This window comes from Strix uralensis, chromosome 7 (assembly GCF_047716275.1).
Source record: "Strix uralensis isolate ZFMK-TIS-50842 chromosome 7, bStrUra1, whole genome shotgun sequence".
In the NCBI taxonomy this organism is placed as follows: Eukaryota; Metazoa; Chordata; class Aves; order Strigiformes; family Strigidae; genus Strix; species Strix uralensis.
In genome coordinates, this window is record NC_133978.1 from 33,040,665 (window position 1) to 33,058,131 (window position 17,467).

The 17,467-nt window shown below is 39.3% G+C and overlaps 1 protein-coding gene across 1 annotated transcript in view; it reads right to left on the bottom strand.

Annotated features, from left to right (window-relative positions):
• NRAP (nebulin related anchoring protein) overlaps window positions 1-17,467 on the bottom strand; it is a 53,152-nt gene that overhangs the window by 1,108 nt on the left and 34,577 nt on the right. The window contains exons 27-41 of the mRNA XM_074875323.1: window positions 16,446-16,550; window positions 15,956-16,063; window positions 15,033-15,146; window positions 12,410-12,607; window positions 10,478-10,582; window positions 9,343-9,441; window positions 8,461-8,565; window positions 7,997-8,104; window positions 6,032-6,343; window positions 4,632-4,736; window positions 3,862-3,960; window positions 3,641-3,745; window positions 1,961-2,068; window positions 999-1,310; window positions 601-753 (exon numbers count right to left, since the gene is read on the bottom strand). Of these exons, the coding sequence (XP_074731424.1) occupies window positions 601-753; window positions 999-1,310; window positions 1,961-2,068; window positions 3,641-3,745; window positions 3,862-3,960; window positions 4,632-4,736; window positions 6,032-6,343; window positions 7,997-8,104; window positions 8,461-8,565; window positions 9,343-9,441; window positions 10,478-10,582; window positions 12,410-12,607; window positions 15,033-15,146; window positions 15,956-16,063; window positions 16,446-16,550 (2,136 nt within the window). The remainder of the gene's footprint in view (window positions 1-600; window positions 754-998; window positions 1,311-1,960; window positions 2,069-3,640; window positions 3,746-3,861; window positions 3,961-4,631; window positions 4,737-6,031; window positions 6,344-7,996; window positions 8,105-8,460; window positions 8,566-9,342; window positions 9,442-10,477; window positions 10,583-12,409; window positions 12,608-15,032; window positions 15,147-15,955; window positions 16,064-16,445; window positions 16,551-17,467) is intronic.

Here is a 17,467-nt window from a genome sequence, read left to right on the forward strand (position 1 = left end):
AGCTTGTAATTTCTTGAATCTTGAGCTGGACAGAGATGGAGGAGGCTGGAGCATTCCCCCTTTGCAAAAAGCCTCCCACAGTATTAGGGAGCCTCCCAAAACACACATTATGCTGTTCAGAGTCAACACTGAGCCTGTCAATACACTTGCCAGTGGAGATGACATGGCAACACATAATTACACAACACATGGTGTCTTGCTGAAATTAGGAAAAGAGAAGGGGAGTTGTACAGGGAGTCCCTTCCACCTCTACTTCTGCTTTCTGTGGAGGTACCAGGACACCTGGAGATCTGACAACATCCACAAGTTAAGGAAAATACATCCCATAGTATAAGCAAATCCTATCCAGTGGCACTTCCTAGTCCCTGCAGGAATTCCTCAGCCATGACAGTGTTGAATTCTCTTGAGAGGTTCCTTCAAATTAAGGTCTACACAAAGCCACAAAGCTTCGTGAGGGAAGTATATATATTCTGCTCAAATAATGGGGAGAACTGTAGACTTCAGGGAGCATTCAAAAGCATTAAACAGGATGTGTGCCTGTCTGCCTTCTAGAGAGCAGAGCTGTTGGGATTTGTGAGAAGAATGCTTTACTCTACTTACAACTCGAGGTCCACGCTGAGCAGAAGCACCCTGCAATCCCATTTCCCGAATGTACGCCAACTCAGCAGCTCTTCTTGCCATTTCAACTTTGTGAGAACCTGGGGGAGTCCAGCCAATGCCCCTGAGCCAGTTCAAGTCAGACCTGTATTTTACCTGAGAGAATGAAACATACACCAATGTGTATTATTCTGTTTGGCTCTAACAAACCACATGCCCTGGGTATTCACGAAAGAGCATACAAAAGCAACACAGTCGATAATAAACAAATTATTAATTTTCAGCAAACAGACTGTAGTTCTTTCAAGAATGTGATTTTGTTGATAGGTAAGGTCTGTGTAGCACATTGCCACACACAGTTCCTAGCACTTGGAGGGACAGTGTAGCTCAGCTATACTCACATCGCTCTGCAGCTTGTAGGCCTGCTTTGCATGCTTCACATTTAGCTGCTCAGGATCACAAGTGTATTGATGCAAAGGCTGCCTGTAGTTAACACTGCTTGCAAGCTGCTGGCTTCTCTTAGCATGGAGAAATCCTGGCTGGTTGAGGTGACTCTGGAACTGTGCCCTGTTTTGGGCATACCCACTCCTGTATTGGTTCTCACTCTGGAGTTTCCCCACTCTGAGGACATGCCTGATTTTGGGATCATCATTTGCACTGAGGAATCCAATCTGCTGGCCTCTGTCTCTCAGGAAGGCTTCTCTGTATTTGTACTGCAGGAAGTACAGAGGAAAATCTCATTTTCACATTCAGATTACCTTCAAATTCTGTTATGAAATAACTTACCCTCCCCTAGCTATCAATCATGCTTCCTGTAGTGCACAAAGACCAAGGGTTTGTTTGATAGCAAACTACATCTCCTAATCTAACAAGACACTTTAGAAGAATGCCCTTTGTGTTAATTTTTAAAGGAGTAGAAAGACTTAGGGAGACCAAAATACTCATCTCTCAAAAGCAGTAAGAGGTCCTTTTATTGTTGCACCCTTGGGCGCACCCAATACACAGCTCAAGCAATGAAGCTCCTTCATCTCCAACTTCCTTGGCAACTGTGGTCTTCTGAGTTGAAAGGTGACCCACTTTATTCTAGACCATGTTCTAACTATTCATAGCCTAGTACTTATTTTATTTAACTACATCATAATATGCCTCCTTTCTAAGAATAACTCTTTGATGTGAAACAGAGCAGACTGGTATTGGACATTATTAGTTGGAAATCTTTGCACTTAACCAGCATTTTGTTTCACTGGGTCACCAATTTTCCAAACCCAAACAAGGTTCACTTATGTCAGAATTCACCCATTTTTACAGGGTGGGGTGGCATGGGAAGAGGGTTGGAAAGTGTTTGAAACAGAACAATTCTTACATCACTAGCAATCTCTCTTGAAGCCTTTGCTGTCTGGAATGGGATGGCGTCAATCCTAAAATCATAGCCAGATGCCCTTGTCTGTTCCCAAGATGTTTTATACAATTTCTGTGTTGAAAAGAAAAGAACAAAACAGTCATTTCCCCCTGCAGTTTCTTAAACGCAGTCCCATAACTGCAATAATAAATGTTTTGCCCTACTGGGCTTATTTGTATCAAGAGTCATCAGTACCGTCTCCAAGGTTTTGATCCAGCTCCATAGCACTTCAACTTCTTTTCTATTCACCATAATGATAAAATGCCTCATCTGAAAAGTGCCACCAGGGTTTCCTTTTGTACTTGAATGTGGTTGTTTTTGATGTGATTTAATTTCTATTAGAAACTGTGATGAATCAGTCACATCAATATTGCATTGATATTGCCCTTATTCTCTCTTTTGATGCATCCACTTGCAGTGTCTTGGGTTTCGTGGCATCATAATTTCAATACCAGTTATTTCAAGCTTTTCAAATGATCCCTGTCTCTATCCCCAGCCACATGTGGCTTCATTAACTCATAAGGCATAACAGCCAGTTCTAACATATTTAATTTGACTTTGAGGAAACACATTTACATCCTGAAGAGAAATTGCTCTAGATTTGGTTCTTCTTCCATTAGTAGCTTTCTTAAAATAGCTTCCAGTCTGCAGGTCCTGCTACACAGCCATGGTATCTTAGCTGACATTTTTGGCTGTCCCTTTCATTTGCTTTTGGTAAGTCTTTGATTCATCCTTTCTGGGGTTTGTGACCATATGAAAACAAGCACAAAATCCACTTCATGTTTTAAAAGATAGTCTTCTGTTTCACTGGTGAATTTAGTGCTAGGTGGTGCTAAATTTGAAGGTAAACTGAGATGCCAGAAATCCTGAAAGACAGCCTGGGTAGAAGCAAGGCAAGCATTACTGTACACCCTGCTAACAGGACTAGGGATGACCTTTCATTTGTGTGCAATCACCCCATTGCCATTTTACCTTCTCCTGAGGTGACTCTGGAGCTGTGCCCTGTTTTGGGCATATGGCTTCAAAGAATGTGAATCCTATTTGTTTCTTTCACCTACAGAGTGTCTATCACCAAACAAGGAACTCAAAACTTCTTACAAACTAAGGTCAGGCTGACCCTACAGTTAAAGACAACAGCTATTTAATCAGGGAACAGTAGATTAGGAATAGGCTGAGTGCCTCTGTCTGGGATAATGTGGAAACAAAACCTCTTTAAACCAATTCCATTCATTCATTCAGTTGCATCCAGGTTGATGACAACTGTGCCTAAGGGATCAGTTCAACACAGTCTTGCAGCCTCATGAAGGTAGATTACACAGTCAAGGAAAGAGGATTCCCCCTTCTCCACCACCCAAACATAAATAAAAAGATTTAAATTTGTTACTAACCATATCTATACTGAAGGACTGAAATCCTTAATAGTAGGTTCCTGCCCTAGAAAGTAGAACCAATTCTCAAAAGAAAAATCAACAGACTCTTCCTGATTCCACCAGCCCAAACCTAGCGACATGTTCGCTGTCCACAGCCTCTGGCTTTTTTAGTTCTCGTCAGGCTCAGAGAACCTGGCTTCTACATACACATGAAAGCTTTTCATTCCCAAGCAAGTTTACCAAGTCAACTTCTAAAAGTAAAAGGCTTACTTACATCACTGATGTAAAGTGCATTCTGGCGGGCTCGGATAAAATCTGGATGATCAGGGGGTAGGGTGTACCTGTGCCTGGCTTCAGAGCCTTCAGCCTTGTACAGCCTCTGTGGATTCAAAAGTCGTTGAATGCAACTGACACTGGAAGCAATGTCGAGATCAATTCTTTTAGGCATTATAGTACAACAAAAGTTAAGATCACTTGTAGTAAAATGGAACCTACGTCACTGCACTGGAGGTAACTGTTTTTAGCATGAATCAAATCTGGAGAGTCAACCACGGCTGTGAACTTCAAACTTTCTGGCTTCTGACGGTACTTTATCTGAGAGGGAGAGGAGACGACAGAAACAAACAAAGGAAAAAAACCACAGGATGTTTCTGTTAATGATATATCACAATTCCAAGTGTGTGCTAACTGGAACAAAACAAAAGGCACCTTCCTGAAGCCACAGTATTAAAAACATACTGTTCTGCTTTATTCTCAGTTGCTCTTTCAGCTAGGGAATGGGATGCCACTGAATCACTGCTGTGGTGCCCAGGCACCAAACTTCATTTTTTGTGTGTGTGCAAGAAGGACTTCCCACTGAAAATTCACATGCAAAAAGCTTTCGAAAACTACACTTTTGACAGCTCATAATTTTTCTCCATTAATGCATGATACTGAGCAGGCAAATGCCCCTTCAGAGTGGTTGTCAATGCTGTATCTTCCTATATCACTTCCATAACCACCTGCTTAGAATTTCATAATGGAGTTTACTGCATTTATTTATTGCTACATGTTTTGTTTATACTCTTGTGTTTCATTCGGAATGGAAAATATTCAGCAGGTGTCACACAGTGGACTTGCATCTCTTGGTAACTTACACCTTGTATAAACAGGCTCCCACATCAAAAGGAAACGATAAGCTACATTCGTAAGTGTCATGTAACGAGGAGCCTTGATGGTAAACAATTCCTACAGACGTGCTATTCCATGAAAGATTTATCAGTTACCTCACTGATGAGCTCTCCAGCCTTCTTTACACTTTCTATCTGCGGAGATCTCAGAGCCATCCAACCAACTCCTTTCATGAAGTTCAGGTCTGATTTATAGCGATGCTGATAAAAATGAAAATCGTTAGCTATCAGTTTTGTATCCACAGCTATTAAGGTTTTTTAAAAAGACTCCCTGATTCATATTAACATTTTGAGGTTTTTCATTTGCCATGCACATATCACATCGTAAAGCCAAACTGTTTGCATTTGTTCATTCCACCAGGAATTAAATAATGTATCATATGCAAGTTACAAGAGAAGGCCCCACGAGTGAATTAGTATGACTCAAAGCAGTAAGTAATAACCTGTTTGTACTGGGCGTAAAAGAACCCCTTTTGAAATAATTTTATGAGGTGAGTTCAAGTCAGGAATACTAATTATTTTATCTGGTGTATGCTTCCTCATTAACCCCATTTCTAGGAGGACACATTACTCGTTCTTTACTCACATTAAAGGCTTGCTCTACCTCCTAATCCAGTGAAGACAACAAGGCAGACCCAATAAAAAGTGAAAGCCAATAAAGTACCCGCAATCCCAACAATTTTGACTTCTCCTTCAGAGTGACGGTGGCTCACTCTGTGACTTTAATCCAATCATCCATTTTTTTTTTTCCCCTATATGCAAAAGGACATAACAGCCAGCTAGCTCAAGCATTACTCTATTAGTGAGAGCTGCTCCTACAGAGCAGCTAATGATGCTGGACCCTAAACTGTCAAAATACAGCTACCTGCATCCATGCAGCTTTATGCATGTATTCAACATCTATATCTGTTTAAAAGCACACACAGGCAATGGCTTGTCCCTGAACAAAGGTATGTGCCAAGGCAAAGTGAGCATGGATGTGGCCCATGCTGAGATTCTACCATTTCTGTCATCAAAGTTTGTCTGAACTTATATTTGCATAAGCAATTTCTACAAACACATCTGGGTAACTAGTTATTTGATATGACCACTTCTGTTTGCCTTCTAACATATCTCTGTTGAGCTTCTAACATATCTCAAATCAACCTCTGAGCATTTAACCTTCTGCTCAAAGAATTCTGCATATAGATCAGTGGCTGTCAGACCACTGACTGGCTGCGATCCAAACAGCTGAGAGATGACTCTGTATATCTCTCAGCTCTAGAATAAGCAACATGGACCACAGTGATTTTCTGTCAGGTTCATAATACGAGAACCTCTGATTCACATATATTGCATATGTGAAGAGCAATTAGATATCTTGCTGTTACATACACATAAATTTACAAACAGTCTTTCTAAAACACTGCCCAATGTCAATATGCAGTTTGTGCCAGTCACTCAAAGCTTTGTTATTGCTAAATTCAATTTGCTGTTAACAGAAGGAAAGTCTTTACCTCACTCTGTAGCATGTGGGCTCTTTTGGCCCACTTCATCTTCATGTCTTCCGGGAGTGCTGTAAATTCATGGAGTCTCTTTCTGTAATCTTGATCACTCGCTAAGGCCTGGGCTTTCCTGGCATGGACAAGATTCACCATGTCCATGGGCAGATGGTACTGAGACCACACTTCTTGGGATCCCTTCTTATACTGCTGTTCGCTCTGTAATTTGGCAGCATGCAAGCAATGCAGCAAACTAGTGTCATCCAGAACACTTCTCGCACCAATGTGCTTTCCTCTCTCCATCACAAAGTTGTGTTTATATTGGTACTAAAAACAAAAAAGGGTGAAAGTGAAAAAGTGCCAAACAGACTGGCTACTCTAGCTACCTAACTTAGGATAAGTCACTGAAACACCTATGCTGTCTGTAAAAACAGCCAAGGTATGCAGCGTTAGAAAGTAATTGTTTGAATCTCTCATTGCTCTCAAATTTAAATACCACAGTAGTTGCAACATTAAAGTTAAGCACATCTCAGTACATTCTCTGAATATGCCTAAAGCATTGATCATGTTTAACCTCAGATCATGTACTTTTATTATCTCTCATAGAATTTTATTCCCATCACTAGGAATAAGAACATAAGAGAAACAAACAAAAGACAGAAGAAAAAAAATCCATACAAAAGAGAAACATCATGCACTCTGCAGCCTTCAGATTTGCAAATGCCACTCAGTTATTTTAAAGAGTAAATTCAGTTTTCTTGGATCAATAACTATGTTGAGAAGCCTAAGATGGTGGTCTGAGCACAAGAATAAGCACCAGTAACCCCTCATTCTCATCTTAGCTGGGACTATGACTCTCCCTATGATCTTGCATTTATCCTCTCTGTGAAATAGTGATGATGATGATAATGATTATTTATACAGCATCAACAGGGTGCTTGGAACTTTAAAGGGAAGGCCTGGGCCCTGAAGAGTTCATAATGTAGTTGAAATGGGATAATAACACTTATCTACCACACAAGAGAGTTGTGGGGATTAAATTACAGTAGCTAATGTTTATAAAGTGCTTCCAAGATGAAGGGCCAAATTCAGATCTGTCGTAAGTGGATGTAATTCTATTATGGACTTGTACCCTTTAGAGCAGATCTGAAGCTGTAACCAAAAGCACTCTGCAAAATACGGTTAAGTATACATTATAAATTACAGCTAGAAATAGTTGCTTCATAAAACAAATACACATGAAATATATTCATATTTTATCACATTAGAGATAAAATATGCAACTAAATACTATAAAATGAAGAATTTTAAAACTAAATTTAGCTTAATTGTCAGTTTTTCCTAGAATTTCTTAAACGTCTTGTGAGGAAGGGATGAAATTAGGCTTTCTGAGAAATGGATACCACCATGTCTGAGTGTTTTGCAAACAACAATAGAATTAGGACGATATTTTTAAGTATAAGAAGATTTGTTTCCTCTATTTCAGAAATTAAGGGGATATATATTTACAGGAGCATCCACTGATTTTCATTTCCTAACCAGACAGGAAGTTCCTGATTAAGGAGTAAGAAGAAACCAAATGCTCAGCTTCTGACTTCATTTCAATTCGGGAACACCAAGCACTTCCAAAAGTCAGCTCAAAGCAGGGTGGACAGAATTAGTGGGCACTTTATAATATGAGGAGCTGAAAGCCTGGAAAGGAGCAGAATCTCTCTGATTTGTCTGTCTGCAAATACTTTAATTCAGCTATTTCCCACTGGAAGATGTTTAACCGAGCTTGGTTCCCGATTAGCAGCAATTCTTCCCCTTCTTTTTTTTTAATTCACACAAAGAATCTCATTCATAAGTAATATATTCTGTCTCACACTTGTCTCACATGGTTATGGAGTTGCTTTAATTCAGTAAAATCTGCTTTAGACATTGTTTTACATGAAGTTAACAGAAATTAGGCAAGAAGGAAGGTTGAATCATTCAACTCACATCACTGGCAATTTCTCTGGAGGCCCTGGCAGTCTGGAACGGGAGTGCTTCCATTGTCAGCTTGTAGCCTTGAGCACGTAGATTATGCCAAGATTCTCTGTATTTTGCCTAAAGTAGGAAAGGCACATGTAGATTGCTGTTTCACTTTTAAATGCACAAAGGAACAAACAAAGGGACCCTCTTTCATTTGTTATTCTGCATTACAGTCTCATTCTTTATAATCAAAGGATTTTTTAAAATTATCTTTGGGAAATCCTACTAACTCAGGCAAAACATGTCTCGTTCTTTATGTAGGTTTAATTTTCTCACAATCATATATATGCTAATGGAGATAAACATCGTTATAATCAAATCAGGGAAAGCATAAATAGAATAGACCTAAAAAGTCCTCTACTTATCCATCTTCCTTGCACAATTCATCCTCCATCCCAAATAAGTACAAGAAATACAGAAGAAATTCTTACATCACTGAGGTTGGCTGCATTTATTCTTGCCCGTGTAAACTCAGGCAGACCCAGTGTTGGTGTATAGTGATGCCGACTGTCCTCTCCCGCCGCTTTATACAGGCGCTAGGAAAGAGATCAAAAAGACAATTGTGATTAATTTTCTCTATTGTTTCAATAATATAACAGGAGTACTTAATTTGTTTATGATTATGACAACTATAGTTAGCCAGCCAAAAAAACAACTAAGAATATACCATTGCAATTGCAATTGCATGGGGGTTTTTTCTGGGCATAAAAAACTTCTACATTAATTTTTATACATATATCATGATGCCAACCCACTACATTCTTAGCCTTTCATTATGTTCCTAGCAGGCCAAATGTAGACCTAAGAACATTAAGGGCATTATGAATGTGTGTTAAAATGTGGGTAGGCATTTCTGTTAGACTGGCCATATTTTCTAGCTTGGATTTTTCCTCATGTTGTTATAGATGATTTTCATAATCTGCCTATAGGTTTTGTCTTGTTTTTTCAAAAACTAGGAAAGTGATGCACTTTTTAGGAGCCCTCTGAAGTGGACCATACTATGCAAATGAGCTCCCTCAAGAACATCCCACAGACCTGATCTTTTGAGTCTCCATTTCACATAAAAAAAATGATAATGGAACTCTATCATATGCGTACTATTTAAGCTTTTTAGAAGAGATTGAATTGAAAATGTATTAAATTTTTGAAAATAATAAAATGTGACCTAACTGTGAAAAAGCACAAATCAGTGATGCTTGTTTTCTTTTTGATGCATTTTGCTTTCAGACAGGGTTGTCTCTTTCCTGCTCCTCCATTCCTAGCTTGCTGCATTTTGAAAAGCATATTTTCTGATTCACGTTAGGAGAGCCTACCTCATTAGCAATCATATTGCTGAATTTTGCATGAAGGAGGCCAGGAGAGTCTGTCACCGATGTGTATTTGAAGGAATGTGGCTGCTGACGATATTTACTCTGAGTTCACACACAAAGAAAAATGAACAGAATAACAGAATAACTTGTCTTGTCAGATAAGGGACTTTTTCTAATACCAGTGGTCTAATATTGCTCCTTGTACTTAGAACTCTACTTTGCAAAGGTTTTGTGTTTATTAACCATTAGACTAATTTACCTTTTGCTACTCTGAAATTGGTGCGTTCAAGCCTCACAGGGGAAATGAAAAGTAAATAAGGAATAAGGTGTAAAAAAAACCCAGAAGCACTGCTATGCTGAATACAGTAATGAGGTTATTTCACTCCTTGGTGTCATTAACCCTGGTTAGTGGAATTACAGTAAATGCAATCAGATCCAGAGAGAAGGTGCTGCACAAGCCCACTGAACATTTTTTTTAGAAAAAGGAAGTTCCACCTGTCCTGTGGTCCTATGTCAAAATTGTGAACAAAATGACTGCAAGATCACTCCAAGCAGGGATCTGTTCACTAAAACACAACTAGGAAGAGCATTCTTATTTTTCTTAATTTCACATCTCTGTAAATATGGGCAATAGATCGAAGATTTGAAACTAGGAGAGACTGTAAGAAGGGAACACAACACAGGAAATAAAAATCCAGTTACAGAGGGGGTAAAACAATAACACACAAAAGCAGCAAATGAAAAACAGACTAAGATTGTAAAGCAGGAATAGAGCTGAGGACGGTGTGATGTATTGGGCACTCCACAGGTCAGTCAGTACAAGGTACTTATTAGAGATGGGCACAACCTTATTTTTAGTTGAAAAGCCCATTTTAATTCTAAAATAAACAATATAAAATAACAACCTCCTGGGTCGGAAACACAGGAGAGAAGATTTGCAAAAACAGTTAGCAAAGTCTGCAAAACCTTGAACTCCATCAAGTTCACCCATCTGCAGTTAGGACACGAATAAAATGATCAAACACAAGGGGAGGGAGCCTAGCATTACCCAGTGAGTCACTTTGCCAGCCCAGTTTAATAGAAAGACATCTGGCAAACTCTTGTTTGTAGTGGAAAAATCAAAACCCTCTTTTGTTACCTCGCTGACGAGTTCAGAAGCTTTCTTCTTTCCTTCAATCTCTAGGGCCCCTGGAGTAATACATCCAACTCCTCGCATAAAGTTCATGTCAGACCGGTATAAATTCTGAGGACAACCAAGCGGGAGTAATTACAAGTTTGCATCTGAGATGCCCTATAATTATACATCCAAAAATACACAATAATGGTATTCAAATAAATCCCTTAAAATTAGTATCATCTACCACAGAGAGTTCATATACATTACCCTACGTTCTTGTGTTTATGTATGTATCCATGTGCATATAGTCCTGACAGATCTACAGTACAGATGCAAGATTACGAGGAGTACTATGTCTCATGAACACTGAATGATACTTGTACTCCTAACTTCCATTTGTAACCTTGAAAAAACTTTTCCTAGATACAGGCATTTTCTTCATATATAATACATAAATCAGCTATTTTTATTTATAAATATATATAAAATATAACCTTTTTAGAAAAGTGTATGAAAATATTTTTAAATAAAAGCTGGTAACCTTTTAATAAGTGGAACTGCAGACAAAATAGCCTTGGTTTTTAACAGTTCTGAATGGTCATAATATAAGTAGGGAACACTAAGGAAAAATAGCACTAAGCCACTGTACAGACTTTGTTAAAATATTTTCCAGACCACCAAACCCAGCAATGACTCACTGTAAATATTACTTTTTCAAAAGTTACCAATAGGTTACTGGTAGATATATTATGACAAAAATTATGTCATTTGATGATGAGAAGGATGAGGAGGATCATCTTATTTTCTGTGTCAGAAGAGCCATAAATACCAAACAACTAGTAAAGCACAGATTTGCCTACTTGATGAATATGTGGAAACAGATACTGGTCACTGAGGGAAGAACTAATTTTAGTTAATGAGACGTTTTTGTTCAGTCAACCATTTATAAAGTAAATGGACTATGCCTTCATTTTATTCAGCTGCCTAGGAGAACAGAAGCAGCTTCTCTTCCACCCAGGTTTGTCCAGTGGTAACCTCTAGACTCAAAAGCATCGTGGTGCTTCGTACGGGAAATATCCTTTGTGAGTTGCAAAGTAAGAGAGGACAATACATAACCATGGTCCTCACCTCTTGTCAACTATTAGCATCAGATGGTAAGAGTAAATTCTGCACTCTGAGATGCGTTGCTGCCAATCAGCATTTCATTCCCATCTCAAAGAGGGGCGTGGATGGAAACCTGCCTCAGAATCTCTGATTACATGCGTTTTCACTTGAGTTAGGGCAGCACAAGTGCTGAACATAGTCTGCCATCTTTAAGACTGTTGACTGAAAGTGTTAAACTGATATACAGTAGCATTTTGAGGCCAGACATGTTTTTAAGACACAGCCCCTCCTGAGGTCTCCGGAGGCAATGCAATCTATTAAAAGCCCTTTGCTCAAGGCTGCGCCTACAGACACAGCCTACCCTTGAATTTGTAAGGCATTATCCAGTTAATTTTACTCGAGATTACGTAGGGAGCTAAACTCATCCTTCTTAGAATTTCAGTGGTTATGTCTTGGGCCAGAGTTTATAAGTCTCTCACAAATCAGATTTTTAACAATAGGCATCTTTGTTGTGGAAGTACACGTGAATTTCACCCAGATGCAAACCAACTCAAATACCAGTTGGTAAACAGTTTGCATGGTTAGCAAGATCTTAAAAAGAGTATTTCACCAACAGTGCAATCATCCTCACTTGCAAACACTTCTACCTCTCAGTATAGTGTGATCACACACGTTGTACAATTGCCCATTAAGATAAATGTCTCATTCTTGAATGTAATCAAGGAGGAACAGCCATTGCTTATTCCCCAGCTGCTGCTCAAATACATACTGTCAGCTGTCATAACTTGGAACAGAACTATCTTGCATCAGAACCAACAGGGGAATATCGCTGGGATATTTTGCAATTACCTCACTCTGTAGTTTGTATGCATTCTTGGCACACCGCAATCTCACATCATCAGTCAAAGAAGTGTACTGGTGTAGCAGCTGTCTGTATTCTTGTTCACTGACCAAAGACTGGGCTTTTCTGGCATGTACGAAGTTTATCATATCCAGTGGCAGGTGGAAGTGAGTCTTCGTATCCTCAAAACCTTGCTTATATTTCACCTATCAAATTAAAAACAGATCACATAGATGTCACAGCATGGTAATTAGAATTCAGATTTTGACCAGAAGAGACATTCTCCATATTTCTTCCATTTTCCAGTGTAAATTACTCTTTTTAAAAGTAAGTTCCCTAACTTGTTTAACTATACTCTGAATGATCAATACTTATAATCAGAATATGTGGCAGCCTGTTCTTCATCAAATTAGAAGCCATCTACATTATAATCAATTAAGCTGAGACGTTATTTATAATTTTTTTGTTAAAACTGGATATGTTGAGTCTATAGAATTACCAAACTAATAAATGAAATGTTAATTCACTGCACTTCTAGAAAGCACAACAAAAAGGTGAAGATACTGTCTGAGGATAAAATGCAAACAGCTATATTTATATTAGAATTAGTACAAATCTTCACTCAAAATATTGCACAGAATGGTTTGGGTTGAAAGGGACCTTAAAGATCACCTAGTTCCAACCCCCTGCCATGGGCAGAGACACCTTCCACTAGACCAGGTTGCCCAAAGCCCCATCCAACCTGGCCTTGAACACTGCCAGGGAGGGGGCAGCCACAGCTTCTCTGGGCAACCTGTTCCACTGTCTCACCACCCTCACAGTGAAGAATTTATTCCTTACATCTAATCTAAATCTACCCTCTTTCAGTTTAAAGCCATTACCCCTCATCCTATCACTACATGCCCTTTTAAAAAGTCCCTCCCCATCTTTCTTGTAGCCTCCTTTAAGTACTGGAAGGCTGCTATAAGGTCTCCCTGGAGCCTTCTCTTCTCTAGGCTGAACAATCCCAACTCTCTCAGCCTGTCCTCATAGGAGAGGTTCTCCAGCCTCCCGATCATCTTCGTGGCCTCCTCTGGACTTGCTCGAACAGGTCCATGTCTTTCTTCTGCTGGGGACCCCAGAGCTGAATGCAGCACTGCAGGAAGGGTCTCGCAAGAGCAGAGTAGAGGGGGAGAATCACCTCCCTCAACCTGCTGGTCACATTTCTTTCGATGCAGCCCAGGATACATTTGGTGTTCTCAGCTGCGAGCACACATTGCTGGCTCATGCTGAGCTTCTTGTCAACCAACACCCCCAAGTCCTTCTCCTCAGGGCTGTTCTCAATCCATTCTTCACCCAGCCTATATTTGTGCTTGGGATTGCCCCAACCCATGTGCAGGACCTTGCACTTGGCTTTGTTCAACTTCGTGAGGTTTGCACAGGCTCACCTCTCGAGCCTGCCCAGGTCCCTCTGGATGGCACATCCCTTCCTTCTAGCATGTCAACCCCACCACACAGCTTGGTGTCAGCAAACTTGCTGAGGGTGCACTCAATCCCACTGTCCATGTTGCCAACAAAGATGTTAAAGAGCGTCAGTCCCAACACTGACCCCTGAGGAATGCCACATTTTTTGGCCTCCATTGATTTGGGCAGTTTCATTTCATAGTTTTAAATGTCATTTTTAGTGGTAGGGTTTTTTTCACGTCTTGTCTCCGTTCAGGAAAAGAAAGGTGTGGAGATCTTCAAAGATCTCCACATGACATTCCTGTATCAGATTATGCATGTTTGAGATGTTCAGGCTGTTCATCAGATAATGAACATCCAGAGTTATCAGTGATCATCAAACTGACTTAGAGTAACCTGACAGATGGATGAATTCTTCAGACACTTATCGTTACCTGTATGTCTAAGCATACCATCACACAGGAAAGAATCCCAGTATGAGCCCAGCACTCACTGAAAATCCATGAACTCTCGCCCACAATCAGGCTCACTATAGACAGTTTTGGTAAGAAGATAAATAGTTCTTAGATTATTTATGTGCTTAAACTCAGACAAATATTTTGCTGCTTTCTGGATGAAGACACAGTGTTCAAAATGCACTGAACAGTTACAATTCTTACAATGAACAAATGATGTGATTCTTAGCATATCCCAACCCCAAGTTGGAACCATTCCCCAACCAAAAAAGTCCAACTTGAAATTCCATAAACTCATTCATCCTTTAGTCTTTCAGGAAGACAGTAAATTTAAAATAATTACTGAATAACTTTGTATCTTTACTAAATTTAATTTAGTTCTGTACAAAGACCACTACTAGTTCTCAATTAGACCTGCCTCTGAGTGATACTTTTACAGAGTAAAATATTCTATGCTAGGTAACAGCGGTATGCAGCAGGGGATTGTGCAAGAACGCACAGTCTTCTTTTTTTGTCAAATTAATGTTACTGTAATTAATGTAAAAGAATGGTAAGAATATCATGATTATATCAAAATATCTGAAGAGATGAAGAGAAAGCCCTAAATTTTAAATAGTAAGCTATTCCACAGCTAGTCCATCTCCAGCTAAGTGCATCTTCCATGAGGAGCCACTCATGGAAGAGTACTGTTAGGAAACCAATTCCAAAATGCCCACATCTTTCTTGTACTTACATCACTTTGCAATGATGTTGCATGGACTGAATGAGCAATATGGATATCACCATCCAGGCCATGTGAGCCAACCATCTGTCCTTTCATTTTCTGAAATGCCTCCCTGTACTTGCGCTAAAAGGAAATAGGAATAGAAATGTGAATAGGAGTGAAGAGAAGTATTAGTCAGATTGTTAAAACTTGAATAAAAGAGTTTTCATATTACAGAAAGAGAGCTGTGGATTAATAGATTATACAATAGATTCTGGCTATACTCAGTAGGATAATGAATCTGAATGAACCTTTAGTGGATGGTAGGAAGACGTCACCTGTGCAAACATTTTAATATTTTACCCTATTTAGAGAAAAAAAAAAAAAAAGAAAAAAAAACACCAATGAATACTTACAAATAGCTTGAGCTAGTTACCTGCTATTACACAGGTGGTGAAAGACAAGAACCTTGTGCGGGTGCTCAGAATCAACCTCTGAGGAGCCTCTCTCCATCAGCTTTCTAGCAAAGTCGAAACAACTGGTCTCCTACACTTGAAATTAATCTGTATATCTCTATAACCTTTAAAGGACACCCAAAACAAACCCTGAAGGGTAGAACTTCCTGAATAAGCTCTCTCTTCCAAAGGTTGCCTAGCTAACAGTGGCTGACAGCCTCTGAACAATCCCTGTGATTGTCCAGTCACTACAGCCAGTAAGTTGGTCAATTTTGTTAATGGATGTTTGCTTTCACAAGCCTTCCTTTGCTTAGTTACCATAACACTTCATTGTGGCTGCACCTCCAAAAGCACAATTAACTAGACCGAGGACAGATGTGTCCCAGATGTAGAGTTGGTTGGACATGCTGTTTCCATCAAGAGTCACTCAGCAGAGCAGAAACAGTCTGGAGTGACTCACGAATCCTACTGGACAATATCAGCAGTACGTTCACATACATCACTTATGATTTCACCCGAAGCCTTTGCTGCCTGGAAGGGAATGGCATCTAGTTTCAGTTGATAGCCACCGTCTTTCATCTTTCCCCAGGACTCCTTATAGCGAATCTAGGAAATATGGAACAGGAATAAAGCAGAGTTGCTGTTCAGAGGGTTGACACTGCAGCTTTATTGCTATCCTAGCATTACTACCACAATAGTTTCACTCTATTCTAATGCAGAGCGCCAACATAAATGAAACTATCAATATACAACAGGAATAATCACATGACAAATGTCCATTATAAAAATGTATTTGTTTGTTCATTCTTAATCCTTCTAATTTAGGAGAAGTTTGATTTCTCATATTACTTCAGAAACATTTAGACCATAGAATGATTGTACACTGGTGAAAGGAAAGAAATTTAGTATGATTTCCTTTGTAGGACAAATATCAAAGCACTATCAACTTTTTCACTTTCCTTTAAAATATTAAAGGTCAGATTTATACCTCACTGATATTCATAGCATTTAATTTGGCCTGAAGGATTTCAGGAAGATCTGTTGTTGGTGTATACTGATGCTTTACACTCTCTCCATGCTCCTTGTACAGCCTCTGCAAATAGAGATGAATTTCAGTAGCAAGTACTCACTATACAATCACCAGTTCAGAGAAAAACATTAACAAATAGGTTTATGGAAAGCAGAGACTACAGAAAAGCGACAGCAGCATTAATAAATACAGGGAATTGTATCACTCAAAAAGTATTCAAAAAGCTTTAGGAGTTTGATGCACCCACCTATGAGCTAGAGTATGCTAGAGAGGAACTCCTTGAAGTTTTGAGTGTATAAATCAATGTATATGAAAATTCAGATATTTTAATATTAATTTGATAAGACTTCCAACATATGTGAATAGGGAGAGGGAGAATAAACAGCATTTATTAGAATGTGAAGTCATAAGTGGCCCACCAACACTCTGAAATTCCACAGAAATCGGGGGAGTTGAAGTTCCCCAAACACATCTCTCCAAAGTTGTTCATCTTTAGCAGAAAAATACGATGGTAATTATCTGTGCAATTACTCCAAATTTATTTCCAGAGCTAGTTGCAAGGGAGAGCTCAATATTCAACGGCAAGAGATTAAAAAAACCTCAGAAGGTGTTTGATCCCATCGTAAAACAGGTGTCTATGCAGGCTACTCATATCAATCCTTGGAGGAAGAATATAGGGTTGTCCCAGGACTAGCTAACTTTCAGATATCTGCAGACAGGTAAGAGGAGTTCTATGCAGTTAACTGGAACTTCCCCTGCAATCGCTATGCAGAGTTCACCTCTTTCACATTATTTTTCTTTCCTAATTTAGTTTCTTCTTACACTGACACCATAATTTTCAGATGAGTACAGATAGCCACCATTTTATTTGGCCTTAGATATGACCCATGTCTTGACCACCAGATTTGCCTTTCCCAGGTTATTATTTCTAGATTAGAATGAACCTCTCCATTTCACCCTGCTGCCACTTTCTCTAGCAA